General features: G+C 37.9%; 1 protein-coding gene across 8 annotated transcripts in view; it reads left to right on the top strand.

Moving 5' to 3' along the window:
* The window catches only part of CNTN4 (contactin 4), a 903,676-nt gene that overhangs the window by 858,246 nt on the left and 25,611 nt on the right, over positions 1-19,819 (top strand). For all 8 annotated transcript variants that reach the window (XM_086697570.1, XM_086697562.1, XM_086697563.1 and 5 more), the window contains one exon: positions 17,447-17,622. In XM_086697570.1, coding sequence (XP_086553696.1) covers positions 17,447-17,622 — 176 coding nt within the window. The remainder of the gene's footprint in view (positions 1-17,446; positions 17,623-19,819) is intronic.

Here is a 19,819-nt window from a genome sequence, read left to right as displayed (position 1 = left end):
CTTTTGTTTAAAGAAGTTTTAGAGAGTTCCCAGAATCCTAATAGAGTTATTATGCAGAGGAACTGAGATAATTTATGGAAAGAAGCTAGCACAGTGTCTGACACATAATCGTAGTGATTATTTTTGTTGTTTTTTTATTATTTTATTCTGGTAAAATTATCCCTGCATGTAATTTTTTTTGTGTGTGTGGCTCTTTATGCCTAAATAACATTAAAAGAGAAGGCCCTATGAAATCAAGACCTGTATAATTTATATGACTTATTAAGGTCCCATTGCCACAGTTCTTAGGTTATCTATATGAGGATGATTATTTAGACTGAGCTTGTGAAAGAAACAGGGTTTGAATGTGCATAACACCTAGCCTCTAACATGATGGGGATTCCAGATCTCTTGTCATCATTATGCAAGTACACTTCTCTACTGGAATCCAGATCTCACTTACTGGTAAATTCTACTGACTCCTTTTGAAGAATGAATTGCCCCTAGAAGTTTGGTGCCCTGCCTCCCCACATGTGTTACAAGCAGTATGCCTCAGGGTAACCCTGTGAGGTAAGCGATCCTACCGTGTCTGTGGGAATTTGTGCTGATGCTCCCAAAAGCAATTCTTAGTCCTTGTGTGATTTCTGGCCTCTGGAGAATTATAAAATAGAAGGCAATAGGGGAAAACAACAGTTTCAAAAGATTTCATGTTTTAAAGCCAAAGATTTCACTAACCTAAGCTTTGCTCAGACCTTTCATGTCCCTCAATGAAGTATATTTTTGGCTATGCCCCATAAACTACTCAAATAATCCATTAAGATAGCTGTAGAAATCAGCATAGCAAACTATCAGTGAGCTAGTTTAGTTATTCACCGGTTATTAATCTTCTCAGCTCAGGGTCATATTGTCCTGTCTTCAGCATTTTTCACAGTGTCTGATGATGTCCAGAGAGTTAATGGAGGTCCTGCAATGTGGATACAACAAGCATGATAATCTCTTGACTTGATGTCATTCCGGGGATCGTCTTCAAACTTGGTGTGTTGCCCTGGCATATGAACAGGAAAACACGTGTGCTATTTATCTGGGTATTTGTACACTGTTCTGGCAAAGAAATGTCTATGGACAATGATAATGTCCTTATGATACTTTCACTAGCAGCAAACTGTTTTCAGCATCTGCTATCCTTTTTAGTAGCTTTCATTTTTACTTCCTCTTTGGCTTCCTTATAAATTTGAGGCAGATTTTGTCATTACTTAGAGACCCACAATATTTCTTTGAAGATTTATACAGACATTTTTCTGTAACTAAATTTTGTTTTTCCCTTCTCCAATCTTTGCATGTTTGGGGAAGCTGTTTCTCTCTTAAAATTCCTGCAGTTACAACATATGAACCTAGGTACAGTTGAGCTCAAATGATGATGTGATGATGATAGCTAGCTTGTATCAAACGCTTAAAATGTTCCAGGAATATTACATACAGAATAGGACTATCACAAGCTAAGAAACAAATTAACTGATTTACAAGTTAAGTGACCTACCCCATCATCAGTCAGCTAATACTTGGCAGAGCTAAAATTTGCATCCAGATAGTCCTAACTCCACAGCTCGGTTCCTTAACCTGTAAGAATCTGTTTTTTGGTTTATAAGAGTGGCTTTCTACATAGAATATATACCCTCTTGCTACCAGAGTCTAGACAGCAATTTTCACTTTTGATGGGCATGGTGCAGGTATCTATCTATATACCTGAAAGAGATTCCTTTACTTAGGATTTCTTTCAACAGAAACATCACTTGTGATCAGGTAAGGTGTTGTCAAGCACTGTAAGGATTTAGACATTTACATGGAATGAAATATGGAAGCAGCTTTGTTTCTGCTAGACTCTTACTAACAACTAACATTTATTATGTGCAAGCTCTGTTTTCAAAACTTTATTATTAATTTACTCATTTAATCCTCAAAGTAGGAGGTATATGCTGTCCTTCCCTCTACATCTGGGGAAACTGAGGTATGAGAAATGATTCCCCTCAGGATCAACAGAGTCAGTAAGTGGTTGAATTAGAATTAAAACTCAGAAAGTCTGGCTTCACTGTTCACATAGTTAATCCCTAAACAAAACTGCCTCTCATTCAAGGGGTCCAATTTTCCAATATATAATACTTTGAAAAGAATTTTTGTTTTACTTGGAAATGTTTTAAATCCGTGTGTTTTTGCTTCCTTTTGAGCTGGGCTGAGCCTTCGTTTACGGAGCTGTGTTCCATAAATAACCAAAACATTACTACCTTTGGGAGCATTTGATAATAAAGTCTGACGATTCCTTTTTGGCTTTCCCAAAGCTGCTTCTTGTCCTTCTTCTCTTAAGTTCTTTTTTTCGCCTTATCAAGCTTGGCTCCATTGAATTCCTGGGGTTTTTTTCTCCCTCTTCCTAAGTCTTGAGTCCTACGAGTACCTCTGGTTCCAACACATCATGTCATGTCACATTCTATCATAATAAAAGGAAAATTAAGCAAAGCTCATTTATACCTAAACATTGGCAGCAACTCAAACCCCTCTTTCACAATGAATTAAAACAGGCAGTGAGCTGCAGTCATAGTGGAATGGAAATCAGTAACTTACAGGGCTTTGCAGTCAACCACACTGGAGGTTGAATTTTTTTTTTCTCCCTCTAATGAAGTCTGTGACCTTGGGGAATATATTTAGCTTCTTAGGGAACCTTGGCTTCATCTTTTATTAAATAGTGACAATAATGATACCTATATCATAGGGTCATAAAGTGTAACTGCTGGTGATTTATTCATTCTACAGAGATTTATTGAGCACCTATTGTGTCAGTAAGTGCACTATGTACAAGGTATCTGTGCTGAACAAGAAAGACTTCTTCTCTGCCCTCACAATGCTAACATTTCAGGGAGGTCATGAATGCAGCTATTTAGCACAGATCCTGGCACATATAAACACATAATATATGTAAACTGAAATGATGATAATAACTGTAGAGTTCAGCTATGGTTGGCCCTCATAATATTAGCACCATTTCACCAGGAACTTGAAGTGATAATTCCAGTCTATAGGAACTAGGCATGCATAGGAAATCTCCTTACTCTCTATTTTTTCTCCTCATATAAATAATCTACTAGATAACCACAAAACAAAAGGGAAAATGTAATAAACAGAATACTTAACCACCTTGATAAATGTACTGCAACCTTAACCCTTAGTTAGAGTAGTAAAGGTAAACATTTTAACAATCTCTTTTAAATCACCTGCATTAAGTATTCCATTGACAGCTTTCCAGAAATAATAAATGAATGTAACCTCTTCCAACACCAGGAGCAATGGTCACCTTCATCATTAGCAAAGAGTAGTGCTGTCTCTTTTTATCGCACAACCCTACAGATGTTACATTTTTTCTACTCGTGTTTTACCTTTTCCTGTAGCTAGTGGTTTAATGATTCTTTTTTCATGTGCCACCTTTCAGATCAGTTTCACAATGACTCCTCCTCCTGGTTAATTTTCCAGTGACATCCTTTCCTTTTGGAATGTGCATTTATGCAGTCCTCTGACTTGAGAAGGCAGGATATTGTTGGTGCATGAAGTGCCTTTGGTGTCTTTGGATTTAGCTACTAGCTTGAAGCATCTGGCAATCGAACATAAGCTCCAGTACTTGAGCATTCATGCTTGAACCAGAAATTACTTTGTCATCTTCACTGGCTTTTATTAAGCAGCCAACAGCTGTCTTGGAGCTATGACTTACTACAGTGAGCTTTTTCCCTTAGATTGTCACCCTCTTCTTATCCTCAAAATAAGTTTCTCCTTTTCCTTTCTTTCCCAAGCAAATCTTTGGCATCAAGAGTAACAGTAATAATAGCATCTCACACTCGTGTAGCAATTTATGGTTTATGAAGCATGTTACAATCCATTGCCCCAGTTTGAATTTCGTAGTCATCCTAGGATGCCAAATACCATCACTTCCAAATTACAGATGAGAAAACTACAGCTGAGAGATGTCAAATGACATCTTGGTGGTTATAAACCTAATCAGTGTTATCTGGCCAAACCTGAAACTAGGTTTTTAAGACACTACATAGATTGTTTTATACATTTCATCATGCTGCTATTTTTAGCAAAACCTTTGTCAACATCAATGCATCACTAAAAGAAGTGTCATTTATTCTATGAGAAATAATTGCCAGCTAGCATCTTTGAGATAAGCTCCAGGCCTTGGCTTCTTTCCAACTGAATGTCCAACTTATTTCTGACCCTGCAGCATTGTTTGGTAGCCTCCACCCTGGATAAAAATGGCAGAGTATTCTACTGGCTGCCATGTTGTACAAGTGAACATTGTTCACTGTATGAATGGTAGTCTCTAGCGATGTACAAAATTGCATGTCCTAACATGGTAGCCAAATGCAAGACAATCTCTTTGAGCCTGTTTGCTTCCCTCCCTAATGCAGAAGCAACTCCCATGGGGGTCAGTCTTAAGGTACAAGAGAATGGTGGAAATGGATAAGAAACTGCACAATGATCTACAACTGCAAAGGGCCCTGTACCTTGTTTATCTCACCTGCTCTAACAAATAAATGAATTGATTTTTTTTTTTTACATATCTCTATATGAGTATTGGTCTATTTGATGCTGCAGTAATTTGCAAAACTGTTCACTCTTTTGTACCACAGCTCAGAGGGACACCCAAGGGACTTGGCCTGAGTCATGCGAGTAATACATACATACTTGTCACAACTAGGTCAGAGTCTTGTCTCTCTATTTTCCCTAATAATTGTGAGCTCTTAGATTCTAATGGATAATCTAGGAAGTGAGTACATTTCCTGTAAAGTTTTAAAAGATTTATTGAGGAATGGACATTTGGATGCGCGCGCACAACCCTAGGGGTTTTTGTGTGTTTGTTTTAATTCAAGTAATTTGTTTCTGGAATGAAGAAGTAGTTATTTTTTTTTTTTTTTTTCAGTTAACCAAGGCCTAGCCAGAATATTGTTCCTCTTTTTGCCTTTAATAAATCCCTTTCTAAAGTATCTGACCAATTTTTAATGCTGATCTTCACTCCTCATTTTTAGATGACATTAGCACCAGAGTGCTTCCCTTATCATCATGGCAAAGCCCAGCTATCATTGTAGAGGACAATCAATGAAGATGAGGGAAATGTGGGACTTAGGGTCAAACGAGCACTGTGGCTTAAATTCCAAGCACCTTTTAGGTGGGAGTAGCAAGATACAACTTATCTGTAAATGACTGTATTTACACTGATACAGCTTGCCTGGCCAAGGTTTCTATTTTAATATCCTGAAAACCACAAAATGGAATGTTGCTCCACAAAAGGATGCCTTTCACTTTCCAAGAATTGTGTGACTGTGTGCCTTCTCTTTCTGTGTGAGTGTCCTTTATTCAGCATATGATCTCTTTGGTGTTTTGGAGCAAGGGACTCTGCTGCTCTCTGCCTATGTCTTTCTTGCTCTGTTTCTCAGTATTTTCTTCTTCTCTTCCTGTCTCTGCTTTCCCATTCTCCCCCTAACCCACTCTCTTTTACGTAGATTAGGTCTGAGTTTTAAATTCATTGATAAATGTTTAGATTTTTATGTCCCCTGTACCTAATTTAAAAGGCATGAAAACTTGTAAACATCTCTCTAAAAATAAAACAAGTTGCTTTATACTTCTCTGACCCTCAATTGATTTTTTTTTCTTTCCTCTCTGGGTCAGCAACTCTCAATAGAAAGAAAAGTTTCCCTATCTCTGGTGTGGAAGATTGGACCAAATGTGCAGTGACCCTCAAATCTACCCCCAGAAAGTAGTTCTTCCCAGAAGAGTGTGTTTTCCAGCTATTTGCCTCCTTCTCCTAAAAACGAAGGGCACTAACAAAATCTTAATCGAAGACTCTCCTAGTTTTCTTTGTCCTTTCTTTAAGTTTCATTGAATATGCATACAGCTCACACTCTGTAGAGCGCACTGCAGCAGAGAAAGAACCTTCGTTAGCTAGATGATGTCTTATCTGCCATGTGTACATAAGGGGCATTTCAGCAATTGCAGGGGCCTAGGAGCTATTAATAGTTGTCCATCCTGAAGGGTTTCAGGAAAAATTTCACTTAGAACTTTAGACAAGCCCCCAAACAAGCTAGTCAATAGTGACTCAGACTGCTAGGGTGGGTGGAGTTGTTTGCTTTTGTTTTGCAGAAAGCTTTATAAATCAATCCTTCCTGCATCGAATAAAGGGAGGGTCACTAATAATGTCTACAAAGATAGTTAATACCCTCTATTTTAAGCTTCATATGCTCCTCAGCGACCTTTTCTCCAATCTATAAGCAAACAAAGAAACACTGCTTTAAAATGAGAAATATTGCCTCTTTCCCAAGATGCAGAGTCCTTAAACTGAGGAATTTGAAAACATGTAGAAAATTGCTGACAGGAGCAGGATAAACAGAAAGGAGGGATGCTTTCTCTTTTTGCTGAGGATTCAGCACCACCTACTGACCAGATACTGATCCTTCTTCATGTAGCAAGCTATGAATGGGCACTTGGTTGTTACTTTGCATGTAATGACAATGGAAGGCATTGTCTATGGAATTCATTGTCCTTGTCTCAAGGTGTACATTTCATTTCTTTTGCAGTTTAAATAAATATTCTCTTACCTTGTATCAGTAGATACAACCAGATGTCCATCAGGTACAATAACGTATTCCTTTAATCAGCAAAGACCTCATTGTGCCATTCTTATGTATTGTCTATAATAGGATTTACTTTATTTCACTGACACTAATGGGCTTTCTTTGGGATCCTTTTGCTCAGCGACTCGTAAGGGAGAGTTACTCATGTAGAGTAGCTGAAGAAAACAGACCTGTAATCCCTCCTTCACAAACAGAAAGAATTCTAATTATTATTTGATGAGAATGTTTCTCCATGGTTGAAAGATACCTGTGGTTCCAATTTTTCATTCTTTTTTTTTTCAATCTCCTGTTGCAGAAAAAAAAGTCATAGAGTAATTTAACTATACCTTAACCTGAACATACAATTGATTTGTCAATGAAAATCTTTTCCAAGAGTCTGTTTAGATCATTCCTTTTCAGTTGTAAAGAAAGCTTCACAAAGAAAATGTAAGAGGGTAAATTTAGCATATCCCCTTCCTTTGTTATTGCTTGCCGCTTTGTTTGAGGAGTATCCTCACTCATAGAGGAAGCTTAGACTGCAGAAAATTCTTCCCATTTAGATAGACATCCCAGCTGAGAAACCCTCCTACTAAAACATGGCACAAATCCCAAACCCGGGGGTTTGTTTTCCCTGGTAGCAGGTGAAAATAAGAGGAAATGGGTTGACCATGAATAATTTTAAGACATATTATAACTGCTTTATTGGAAAGCAAAACAGGGGTGCCTGGGTAGCTTAGTTAGTTCTAAGTGCCGACTTCAGCTCAGGTCATGCATGATCTCACGGTCTGTGAGTTTGAGCCCCGAGTCGGCCTCTGTGCTGGCAGCTCAGAGCCTGGAGCCTGCTTCGGATTCTGTGTCTCCCTCTCTCTCTCTGCCCCTCCCCCACTCGCAATCTGTCTCTCTCTGTCTCAAAAATAAGTAAAAAATAAACATTAAGAAAAACAAAACAAGACAAAACAAAACCATATGATTAGTTGTTGTAACCAATTTGGAGACCTGAAAGGCAACCAACAGCATTTGGTGTCATAACGAAATAGGTTCTCTCTGCCACCCATTTTGAGCAGCAAATCTCATAGGGTTGATTATCATTTAACTGCTCATCTCCCAAGTACCTCTACTTTACCACCCTCATTTGGCTTGTGCATAGCAGTGTCCATTTGTTGCTGCCAGGCTTATTAAACTGCTCTGTCTTGTGTTTTTTCCCTCATCCTTAAAAATAGACTGGTAAGCATTCTGCTCAAGGGTGCTTTGTCAATTGCTTTACAAAAGGCTCCCATTTGTTCTCAATCCGACTGGAGTCAGAATTTGCCTTGTGTTTTCTTCTGATGTCATTTATCAAGTTGCACAACTTGTTCAAAGAACCAGGTCGCCATATTACGTGGTGGTACTTTTTGGCATGAATCGATTAAAAACCTTGACTCGTGAAAGTGCCCTGTGCCATTGCTGTGTTTTTTTCCACTATCTAAAAAGGGCAGATTTCCTTGTCTTCAACCAAGATAAAATCTTTGTTTCATTACTTCTTCAACTGGTTCCCTTTCCCTTGTTCATACAACAAATCATATTTTGTGTTACCAAAAAGAGAGGTAAGATAAAGAGAAAATAGCCTATGTTTAAAATTTTTAAAATTTTCAATTTGTAGAGATAGTTGCTCACTAGAAAACAAATCTTAATGAGAAATAAATGTCTAAAAGAAATCATACACATCTAAAGAATTTCCAAGGAAACAATAATTTATAACCACAATGGAGAGGTGGAAACAAATACCAAATGTGTAGATGCCTAATGTTATCTAGATGATGATACATTGAATATATATTATTTCATCAGCATATTTGGGCAGTTAAAGCTGTTTATGCCTAAAGTCAGAGAGCATGGGTCACAGCTACTGCCGGGAAACTGGGGGAGGTGAGGAATCTCTATCCAGATTTAAGAACTTTTTCTTTATTTTTTAATGTTTTTATTTATTTTTGAGAGAGAGAGAGAGAGAGAATGAGTGGAGGGGGGGCAGAGACAGAGAGGAAGACACAGAATTGGAAGCAGGCTCCAGGCTCTGAGCTGTCAACACAGAGCCCAATGCAGGGCTCAAACCCACGAACCATGAGATCATGACCTGAGCCAAAGTCAGATCCTTAGCCAACTGAGTCACCCAGGCACCCCTAAATTTTACATTTTAAATGCTAAAACAATCTAAGTCCCATTTCTCTTCCATTCCATTCTCTTATTTTCCTAAATCCCTTCCATTCCCAACACAGGGGAGTCTGCATAGTAGCTGAAGATACAGGGCAGTAAGATGGGTTGGAGAGCTGTATGGAGACGTGGGTCTTTGGGCCCAAAATCCCAGGACATGGGATAGTTTTGAATGTGGGCGCAGAAATGCTGGGCTGAGGGGACAGTTGACAAAGTTGGGAATTGGTTAGGCTGAACAAAAAATAAAGTGATTAAGCAAATAAGTAAATGATTTTTGGTGTCTTGTTTTCATTTTTTAAATTTAAATCCAGTATAGTTAACAAACAAATTTATGTTAGTCTCAGGTGTACAACATAGTGATTCAGTAATTCTATACATTACTCAGTGTTCATCACGATAAGTGTAATCATCACCCATTTCTCCCATTTCCTCCACCCACCGCCCCTCTGGAAGAAACTCCATCAGTTTGTTCCCTATATTTAAGATTCTGTTTCTTGGTTTGTCTTTTTCTTTTTTTTTCCTTTGTTCATTTGTTTCTTAAAATCCACATATGAGTGAAACCATATGGTATTTGTCTTTCTTATACTGACTTATTTCACTGAGGATTATACTCTCTAGCTCCATCCATATTGTTGCAAATGGCAAGATTTCATTCCTTTTTATGACTGAATAATATTCCATTATATATAGCTGCTACAACTTCTTAATCCATTGATCTATGAATGGACACTTGGGCTGCTTCCATAATTTGGCTATAGTAAATGCTGCTATAAACATTGGTGCATGTATCCCTTTGAATTAGTGCTTTTGTATTTTTTTTTTCAACGTTTATTTATTTTTGGGACAGAGAGAGACAGAGCATGAACGGGGGAGGGGCAGAGAGAGAGGAAGACACAGAATCGGAAACAGGCTCCAGGCTCTGAGCCATCAGCCCAGAGCCTGACGCGGGGCTCGAACTCACGGACCGCGAGATCGTGACCTGGCTGAAGTCAGACGCTTAACCGGCTGCGCCACCCAGGCGCCCCGGTATTTTTTGAGTAAATACCCAGTAGTGTGATTTCTGGATTGTAGGGTAGTTCTATTTTTAACTTTTTGAGGAACCTCCATATTGTTTTCTCGCTGGCCCAGTTTGCATTCCCACCAACAGTGCATGAGGGTTTCTTTTTCTCCACAACCTTGCCAACACTTGTTGTTTCTTCTGTTGTTGGCTTTAACCATTCTTACAGGTGTGAGGCAATATCTCATTGTAGTTTTGCATTTCCCTGGTGATGATGAGTGATGTAGAGCACCTTTTAATGTGTCTTTTGGCCCTCTGGATGTCTTCTTTGTAGAAATGTCTGTTCATATCTTCTGCCCATTTTTATTTATTTTTTGGGTGTTGAGTTGAAATAAGTAAATGTTTTGAGGGTAAGATCTAGAAAAAATTATAGATGTATATGTGTATTATGCATGTGTAGGTATGTGTGGGCACTCAGCTCAGGTCCTAGAATCAATAAACACATGGTGTCCACATCTTAATTTATCAAAACCATCTTCCACTAAAAAGAACCAGTCCTCCCTACAGAAATTGCTGTTTTAAGCACTACAGCAAAGTGTAAGATGTGCGTGGAACATCTTACTGGGCCAGAAAGTAAGGAACTATTCAACAAATGAGCATAATGTCACAGGGACATAAGAGCCAGCTTAAAAGGACTCCCACTGGCCAAGATGGGTACTATTTGATCATCAAAATAAGTAACAATAGTAATGTCTTACCACCCAAATAGGAAGCCAAGAGTAAACAGATGAATGAATGAATGAATGAATGAATGAATGAATAAACATGAGAGAGAGAGAGAGAAGTTCTTCCTTAAAGGAAAAAGTCATCCACTGCATGTACAAAGAATGATGGAAACAGACTTGCCATTCAGCAACCATCACAGAGGTGGTTGCTTCAAGCAAGAATATTTAACAGATCGTAAGTCTGTGGGTAAAGGTTTGATGAATATCAGAAAATTGGTACAGTTTCAGAATACCCCCCCCCAACAAAATTCTAATCAGTTATACGGAGGGAAATTGTTCAATACGAGGTAGAGAAACCAGAAACAGCAACATGACCAGATGATCAGGGTTCAGATGATCAGTGTGAAGATGAGTTCACAACACATCACCTGACCCAATGCACTTAAAAGATACACCACAGCATTTTAGCGTTGGTCCTGCTGAGAATATACGATCTAAATCAGGTCATGAGAAACATCAGCTAAATCCAGGTTGAGAATAATCCTACAGAATGTAAGGCCTATGCTAAAAGGCTAAAGAAACGTTCTAACTTGATGGAATCTTAAGAAGCATGACAATTAAATTCAGCACACATTCCTGGATAAGGTCCTGGACTGAGAAAGGTAGCATATTTTGAACAAGATCTCGATTACAAAATGGTGATGTACCAATTTTGAGTTCCTTATTTGGAGAGTTGTGTACTGTTAGGAAAGTGTTCTTGTTTGTGAAAATACGTGCTGGAATGTTTAAGGGTAACGAGATCTCTTGTATGTAGTTGCTTTCAAAGGGTTAAGCAAAAGGCTAATGATAGTGAGTAAACATTATATATTATAGATAATATCAGGTTTATTTATTATATATCATTACATGCAAGAAAGAAAGGAAAAGAAGTAAACAAATGCAGTAACATATTAACAATGGAGGGGTCTGTGTGAAGGTAAAAGAATCCTTTGTATTTCTGGATACTTTTGTGTAAATTTGAAATTATTCAGAGGTAAATTGTTTTTAAAATAAATTGCTTTTTACAAGCAAGAAAAAAATAAACCCTAAATGTCGCCTTAGAGGCAAAAGTCAGTAATGAACACAGAGGAAGAGCCAGAGTATATAGAGTGAATGAACCCTTAGGTGGCTCCTTTTTTGTGTTCTATGTACATAATAAGAAAATCAGCACAATACCTTCCCAATCTACAGCACTTCAAGGTTCAGGGCCTTATGTTTATCATTAACCAATATCACCATTCACAGTTTGTCAACAACTTATCTTAACCAGCCCTCATGAGTAGGTACAGAGCTAGGCTGCAGGGATTATAAAAGTATAGGATGTGGTCCCTGACCCCAAGGAACCTGATTGTAGGGGAGAAACTGAATATATGTAAATGATAGTCTTCAACAATGCTCAGGTTTAATGTTGAAGAAATAAAATAGTTGATGCTGACAAGCTTCACTAAAGGAAAGGATCACTAGTGAGTAAGGTGGTCAGGGAAGCATCCGTCTTCCGAGCTCTAATAGGCTTTATCCAGCCTCGCTGGCCTTCAGTGTAACCTGACATATCTTCTCTAATGGTGCCTACCTCTACTAAAATACTTTCAGAAATGGTGATTCATGTTTTCCTGAGGCAGCCCATTTCCCTGTTGAAAAGGTCAAATTATTGGAAAGTTCTCTCTTACACAGAGCCAGAATATACCTCTTTGTACCTTGTACTTTAGGGCAACACAAAATAAGTTTAGTTCATCTTCTGCCTATAAAGCCTTCACATATTTGAAGACTACTCTCCTATCTCCTCTAATTTCTCTTTCTGTTTCAAACATTTTGTTATTTTAGCTGTTATAGATTTATTAGGTGCTTCACTACCCTACGTGCACTAATCTGCCAAGGAAGCCAAAGGCTGTTCCTAGCAAGCTGTGGTCTCATTAATGCAAAATACAACGGAACTTTTACCTTTCTAAGATGGAATACCACACGCTATTTGTGCAACTTAAGATCACATTCGCTTTTTTTTTTTTTTTTTTTTTTTTTGGCAGCTTCACAGACCCTGTTGACACTGAAATGTTCTAGTCTTTTTTACATGAGCTGCCAATCCAGTGTTCCTCCAGCCTGTACTTTTGTAGCTGATTTTTTTAAGGGTAACCTTTTGCCTTTATCCCTATTACATTTCATCCTAAATGAAAAGAATTGGTCTAGCTTGAAATCACTGTGAATTTGGACTTTCATCTCATGTTTAGGGTATTCCTTTTAGATGTGTGTTTTGTGCAGAATTGATAAATATAGTTCATCAGACACAGGTTTTATTTTTATTCCAAAGATGAGACCAACTAAGAGTGCGCTTCATCCCTAGGATGCTACCTCCAGATTTATCGTGAAAATTAACCAACCATCTTTGTTGTAGCATTTAACTATTAAAAATAGCTCTCTGGCCATTCACCCTGTGTCATTTGAGGGGAGCTGTCAGCTTTGACTACCTCATGGTTTTGAAGAATCCCATGTTTAAAATTCCATCTATAAAAATGAATTTAAAAAAGAAGACACAACCTAACTAAAAGGCATCATCAAAACCATTATAGTGAAGAAATTCACTAACAAAAGGAAGAATGAAGAGGAATAAAACACACATTAAGTACTTTCCTGGTAGTCACCAAGTGAATATCTTGGCACTGTGAATGAAAGTATTTATCAACTGAAATGAAGGAAGGGTTGGTATTGTATAGGGGAAGCAAAATCAAAATAGAATTCTTACCCTGTGGACTCACAGGTACTTGTTTTTACAAATAATAAAAGCCCTGGATCAGAAAGCTTTTCCATCAACAATGAAAGTCTGAATATAATATGACTTGGATAATAATGTATGCATCTGTTGACCTAAACATTAACAGAATTGAACATAATTGTCTCTCTCGTGGTTGTCATGCTCTTTAGAACAAAGCACTTAGTTTACATTGTGTCCTCTATTATAGAAAACAATGTAGAACATATATTTATTTTATTTTATTTTATTTTATTTTATTTTATTTTATTTTATTTTGTTTTATTTTAGGGGGGTTAAACACTTGGTAAATATACACATTTCAAACATCATTCTTCTGGAGTTCTGAATTTATCATTCTCTGCAGGTTGAACCAAGAGCAAGCAGCAAAGTTTAGGTGTGTTGTTGGTCATGTTTATTGTTGGTATTTAATTATATCCAAATCCAGACATCAATTCACATCTTGAGCCCTAATTGCCTTTGAGAGTTCTATGCACAGAACAATAGCTGGAGTGACTCTTCAGAACAGAAGTCGTAAATACAGGTTCTTCCTCATCTTGATGAATTAAAACCCAAGGAGGGGAGACAGTTTTGTTTTGAAGAAGCCATCTGTTTATTTGTGTACAGCGTTTGTATTCAGATTTAAGGAAATTAATCAAGTGAAAAGCATCAGAATTCACAACATAGAAAGCAAGAGTACTGAACAAGCATACAATTTCAGAAAACCAACTAGATAATGAGGTTTCAACCTCGTTAGTTTAATTTTCTCTAGTCCCAAGGAGACCTCTCTGGTGTGTATATACTGCATGGCTTGCTTTGCATTGATTCTTGCTGCTTGAGGGCTCAGAACATGAATCGGTGACAAGTGTTAAGTTAATGAATTAGCAGCTGTCAGCCCAGACTGTACCAGCATAATCCTTGATTTAGGGAACTTTTCTAGTCCTTGGTTAACAGGCCACTGAGTTCACTGATAATAAAATCTGTCCCCAATCCATACATGTGCATAAAGGGATGAACATTTCTTCAGGAAACAAATGTCAATTAAAAGTGTGAGCCAGAATTGCATATGACTCTAGGCTTTGGAACATGTGCCAACTCCTTGTTGCTCACCCAGAAGTTGTCAGAAGTAGGGAGCGAAGACATTTTTATGGTCTTGAGCCTGGACATTTGACTCTGCTGTCAGAAGTCTGGTGTGTAAGCTTAGAGCTGGAGCCAGCATTTTAGGCATAAAGTCATTGCTGTTTTTTATACTTTGTTAAGGTAGTAACTTCATTACTCTTGCAATAAAGCCCTCTGAAACTGTCTTCACCCCACATCCTTCTCAGAATTTCTTCTGCATTTAATTCAGTTCACTATTGAATTAAGCAAGAGTACAAATTGCTGTATTATGCCCTTAGACTTGTTCTCTGGATGATTCGTGAATGGATATCATGTTTTCACCTAAATGAAAGGAGGCAGCTTAGCACAGTAGATAGTTCCTTAACTGCTATTAGGCATCAGTTTCCCTCATCCGTTAAGTAGAGATGATAATAGTACCTATTTCTTAAGAATAAATGAAATAATCCATGTAAAGTGTTAATACAGTGTCTGGAATGTAAGTGGCTCACTTCATTATTATGAATGCTTTTATTCCCTCATTCTTTTTTATATCTCTTTTGGTACCAAGACATGGTTATACCTACAATACACACTACACAATTGGTGGATGATAAATCAACAAATGAATGAAGGTTCATTAAGATAAGAACCTAAATTGTGAAATCAGTAGACAGCTAGTTAAAGGAAAATTAGGCAAAAGCTTGCCGAATAAAAACCATACACACCTATGATTTTAACCAGGAATCACTCATTCCAGTTTCCATTTTATAGATGAGGAAATTTTAAATTTAAAAGTGAGAATTATTCTAAGATGTTTTGCTCTCAATTCGTTCCCTCATTTAAAAATCTCAGTCTGGGGCGCCTGGGTGGCGCAGTCGGTTAAGCGTCCAACTTCAGCCAGGTCACGATCTCGCGGTCCGCGAGCCCCGCGTCAGGCTCTGGGCTGATGGCTCAGAGCCTGGAGCCTGTTTCTGATTCTGTGTCTTCCTCTCTCTCTGCCCCTCCCCCGTTCATGCTCTGTCTCTCTCTGTCCCAAAAAATAAATAAACGTTGAAAAAAAAAAAAATTAAAAATCTCAGTCTGTATCTATAGCTGCAGGTCAGTTAATCAATAGAGCAAATTTTGATTATGTAACTTGTAAAGCCTCAGATTTTAAAATAAAGGATTTTACCTCCCATTACCTCTTATCTGACAATGCCTGTTTGTACCTGCTCATTTCGTGGACATCACTCATACAGCAATGAACGAAAACACACCAATCTATTTATGATCTTGTCCTATTTTTGGAAAACAGCAAAAGGATATCTCAACCCGAGATAATAATCTGTTTATGGACACAGACTTTCCTTTTCTAATGACTTGAGATGTTTGCTTTCCATGGTTGGATAAGAAGAGGGCAGAAAAACTCTTTTAAATACTCTCTTTAAAGAAATTTAGTATGTGTTGTTAGAAAGTAAGGCCCATCAAACGTGTTCTATGAGATATCATTTCAAAATTTCCAGCTGAGATTTTAGTTGGGGAGGTACACTTAATTAATATTTATATACCCCACAGCCTGAAATACAATCCTGTGAGTATTGAATGGTATTAATATTTTTTCATTGTTTTGTTTGCTTTTGATTTGTCTTCTTTTTTAAAAAAATTTTTTTTCCATGTGTATTTATTTTTGAGAGAGAGAGAGAGAGAGAGAGAGAGATTGCGAGTGGGGAAGGGGCAGAAAGAGAGAGGGAGACAGAGTCTGAAGCAGGCTCCAGGCTCTGAGCTGTCAGCACAGAGCCCAACGTGGGGCTCAAACCCACAGACCATGAGATCATGACCAGAGCAGAAGTTGAATGCTTAACCAACAGCCATCAAGGTGCTTCTGATTTGTCTTCTTTATTATGGTTTGTTTGGCTGATTTTGTCTGATTTGGTTTAGAGCGGAGAAATTTCTGGAATATGGCTGAATTCACAATTTCATTCTTTAGGTACTTATGTGACCTTTACGTTTAATTCAAGTCGCTTTCCACCATTTTACTCTCTGACAACATTTATGAAATAATGTTGCAGTGGAAAAATAAAAGATCATTGGCATGTGAATGTAGTATTGGGGTTTATAAACTGTCTCAGCTACACAAGCCCATTTCATTTTCAATTAAAATCATAATGTAAAGGGTAAATTTAGAAGTGAATTTGTTCTTATTTTAAAGATGTAATCTACATATACAAATATATATAATTTTGTCAATGAGTTCATTACAGAATTTTTATGTTACATTTATAATAAAAGTTGCTAAACTGTCTTAGTTTCAAATAGGCTGAGACTATAAACTTAATAGTACATGATGCAGATTATAAAAATATGTGGATACAGAAATCTATATCATAGTAAGCAGAGGAAAAAAGATAAATCATATGTGTATCGTGTTTATAATAATGCAAAACAAAACAACTAAAAAACTATAAATCAAGAAGACAGAGGAAAATAATATCGAAATGAAAATAGAGGTTTTATCTGGACAGTAAAATAGTAAGTAGGATTTGTTTGGTTTGGTTTTGTTGGTCCCTTCTTTTAACTTTCTTGAATTTCCTAAATTTCCCATACTAAGCATTTATCACTTTTATAATAGGGAGAAAAAAAGCCAAACAAACTTGAAATTAACATGGCTTTTCCCTGTTTGTACTCAACTGAATTACTGCTTTCTAGTGACACTGGGGAGATATGAAAACCTTTTTAAAGAGGCAATTTCTGAGCAGGACTGCCAGAAGTGGGCCCTTCCGTGAGTGTCTTCTGAGATCTAACCTCAGTGCTCCCCAGCTGAGTTTTGTTGCTCTGTGAAGGTTCTCATAATGAGTGTTTTCATCTTTTCATATTAAAAATGACCTCCTGGCCGGAGTCTCAGCTTCCCAGATGACTGAGGTTTGCTGGTCACAGCCTAAGAAAAAATAAAGCAAAACTACTTAGTGTTTTATCCTGCTCTTGGATCCTGCATTTTATTTCCACACAAGCTCTCAGGCTTTGTTATTTGTTTGCCCTTGTTTTCACCCTCCAGATCCAACAAGGGTGATGGTCCCCCCTTCCAGTATGGATGTCACTGTTGGAGAAAGTATTGTTCTGCCATGCCAGGTAACACATGATCACTCGCTGGACATCGTCTTTACTTGGTCATTTAATGGACACCTGATAGACTTTGACAAAGATGGGGACCACTTTGAGAGAGTCGGAGGGGTAAGTATTAATATCAGACTATCTACGGGAAATTCAGTATGCAACTGAACTTCTCAAAAGTGACTCAACTTGTTTAGACTAACATGAAAAGAAATGTATGGTTATTCTGTGATCATTTTGTTCAAGCACCTTATTTTAAGAAATTCTTGGTTAATTCCTGCTCCGTTTTGCCTGATCAACATGGCTCCACTTACTTAGTGGAGCCTATATGGCAGTCCTCGTAACCCTCACAGCAATGCTATAGGCTAGTTATTCCATGCTATGTATGAACGAGCAAACTGAAGCTCAGGGGAATTGTATGGCTTGCCTTGGCCTCAAAGCCCTAAATTGCAGAACTCAGCTTTAAGGTTCAAAACCCAGGCTCTGTGCCCCATACAGTACCATATATCATGGCACCTGGTTAAGAAAAATATCTTAAGAATACTTTACTCATGTGTTTTTAGGCAGCTGATTAAACTCCCCTTGAAGCCACATCACTGCGACATTAGGGCTCTCTTTCTTGAATCTGAAAGTCTGATCAGAGTATTTATTATCCAGGTAATTTTGAATTCAAACGTTTGAATTTTCAAAAGCCTTACTTCCCATAAAAATACATACTACCATTGAACACATGCCAAGATGAGGTTAAATCTGGAAACAATTTGTATTTATCACACTTGTTCTCAAAAAATTTTGGGGGGGGCTACCACAGTCCTACATGCTCACTAGTAATGAAGATTCACTCTGACTGCCATTCTTATGGAGGGTCCAACCATAAAGCAGTGGAAAATAAGAATGAGGCTATGATCCGAAAAGCCTTCCCCAGCCCCTGCCATAGGAATCCAATGTGCCCGCTTCATTTTGCCTCACCTCCCCCTTATGTTGAGAATAAGTGGGCTAGTTTATAAAATTATCCAGATGATAGGTTGAGGATCTGCTTTCCACTCGACCATATATATTACTACTCATGTTAATTACTTGACTTACATTCTTGCTGCCTTTTCAAATGATGTCTCTCACAGAACACCAAGAGTTATTTGAGCATTTTGTCCATTTTCCCAGATATCATATACAACTGGTACTATTTTGGATACGTAGGAGAGAAGTTAGATTATTCTATCTGTGGATGCCTTGGGTCATTAGGGATTCCCTCTTGGAACCCTGGTTGAGAAAGGCTGTATGAAATTGCCAATATTAAGCATTATGGACTTCTTTGATATGATGCAGCTTGGAAACCAAGTGGGAGAAATATTAATTTCACAAGGGCATTGAAGATATTAAATACCTTCGGGTCTAGAAAAGTTCATAGCCCAATGCCTACCACAAAAGAAGTATTTGATACATTTAAATAGTTGTACTAATTGAAGGAAGAGTAACATTGATGTTAATAACAGGAAACTATAAATTGAGAAAACTTTTCATAGATTAAGCAGAATATTCATTTTCATACTAAGACCAATGTCTTGGGCAGGAGAGATGCTAAAAATATTATCTCCCAGAACAGCACAGGCACCAACCAATTAGAACAGCTGCCTGACTCATTGAAATAAATGCCCTGCCAGTCAGACACATGAGGACTTTATGCTGGACTGGCTGTTGATCAGCCAGGGCTGAGGCACAGGTGGAGACAACCCTAATGGAGTCAAGCTCTAATGACCACCTTCCGTAGAGAGCTCTATCTGTGGAATCACTCTCGTTAGCCTTTCCTGTGGGAAATGCTTGTCTGTTCTGTGAAACTCTGCTAACACCAATCAGTTATTGCTAATAAGTGCAAGATTCAGGACAGCACTACAAATTGTGAGAAATAAGTATATTAGCTACCAGGATCGTTCATGTCTGTAGAGGTAGGACTTGTCAATAGAAAAGGTAAGGAAGCAATTCTGAAGTCAAGCCATTTTGCAGTTTCTGCTTCCTGGGTCAGCATAGTGGAGGTTATGCTTGGGAGAGCCAGCCTATAGCAGTTTTTGGAAAAGCTGTTATTCCATTGTCCTTTGACAGCCTCCAAGTGCTCTGTCAGAAACAGAACAGACCACAGCAAACAGGGGAAAATAACCTGGTGCTGTTTTGTTCATTGTGGTGGGAACATGAATGTAGATCTCATTGAACTGTTTGATCTGGGTGACTTCAAAGGAAAAGAGAAAGTTATTGTGGTCTCCTTGTGTGAGACTCTTTCCTCAATCCTGACTTTATTTTTTGTCTTTGTTTCAGTTTTACTTTA

This window comes from Puma concolor, chromosome A2, assembly GCF_028749965.1.
Source record: "Puma concolor isolate L17-30 chromosome A2, mPumCon1.1.hap2, whole genome shotgun sequence".
NCBI lineage: Eukaryota > Metazoa > Chordata > Mammalia > Carnivora > Felidae > Puma > Puma concolor.
Note: the sequence above shows the minus strand (reverse complement) of the source record. Positions and strands in the feature narration are given on the sequence as shown.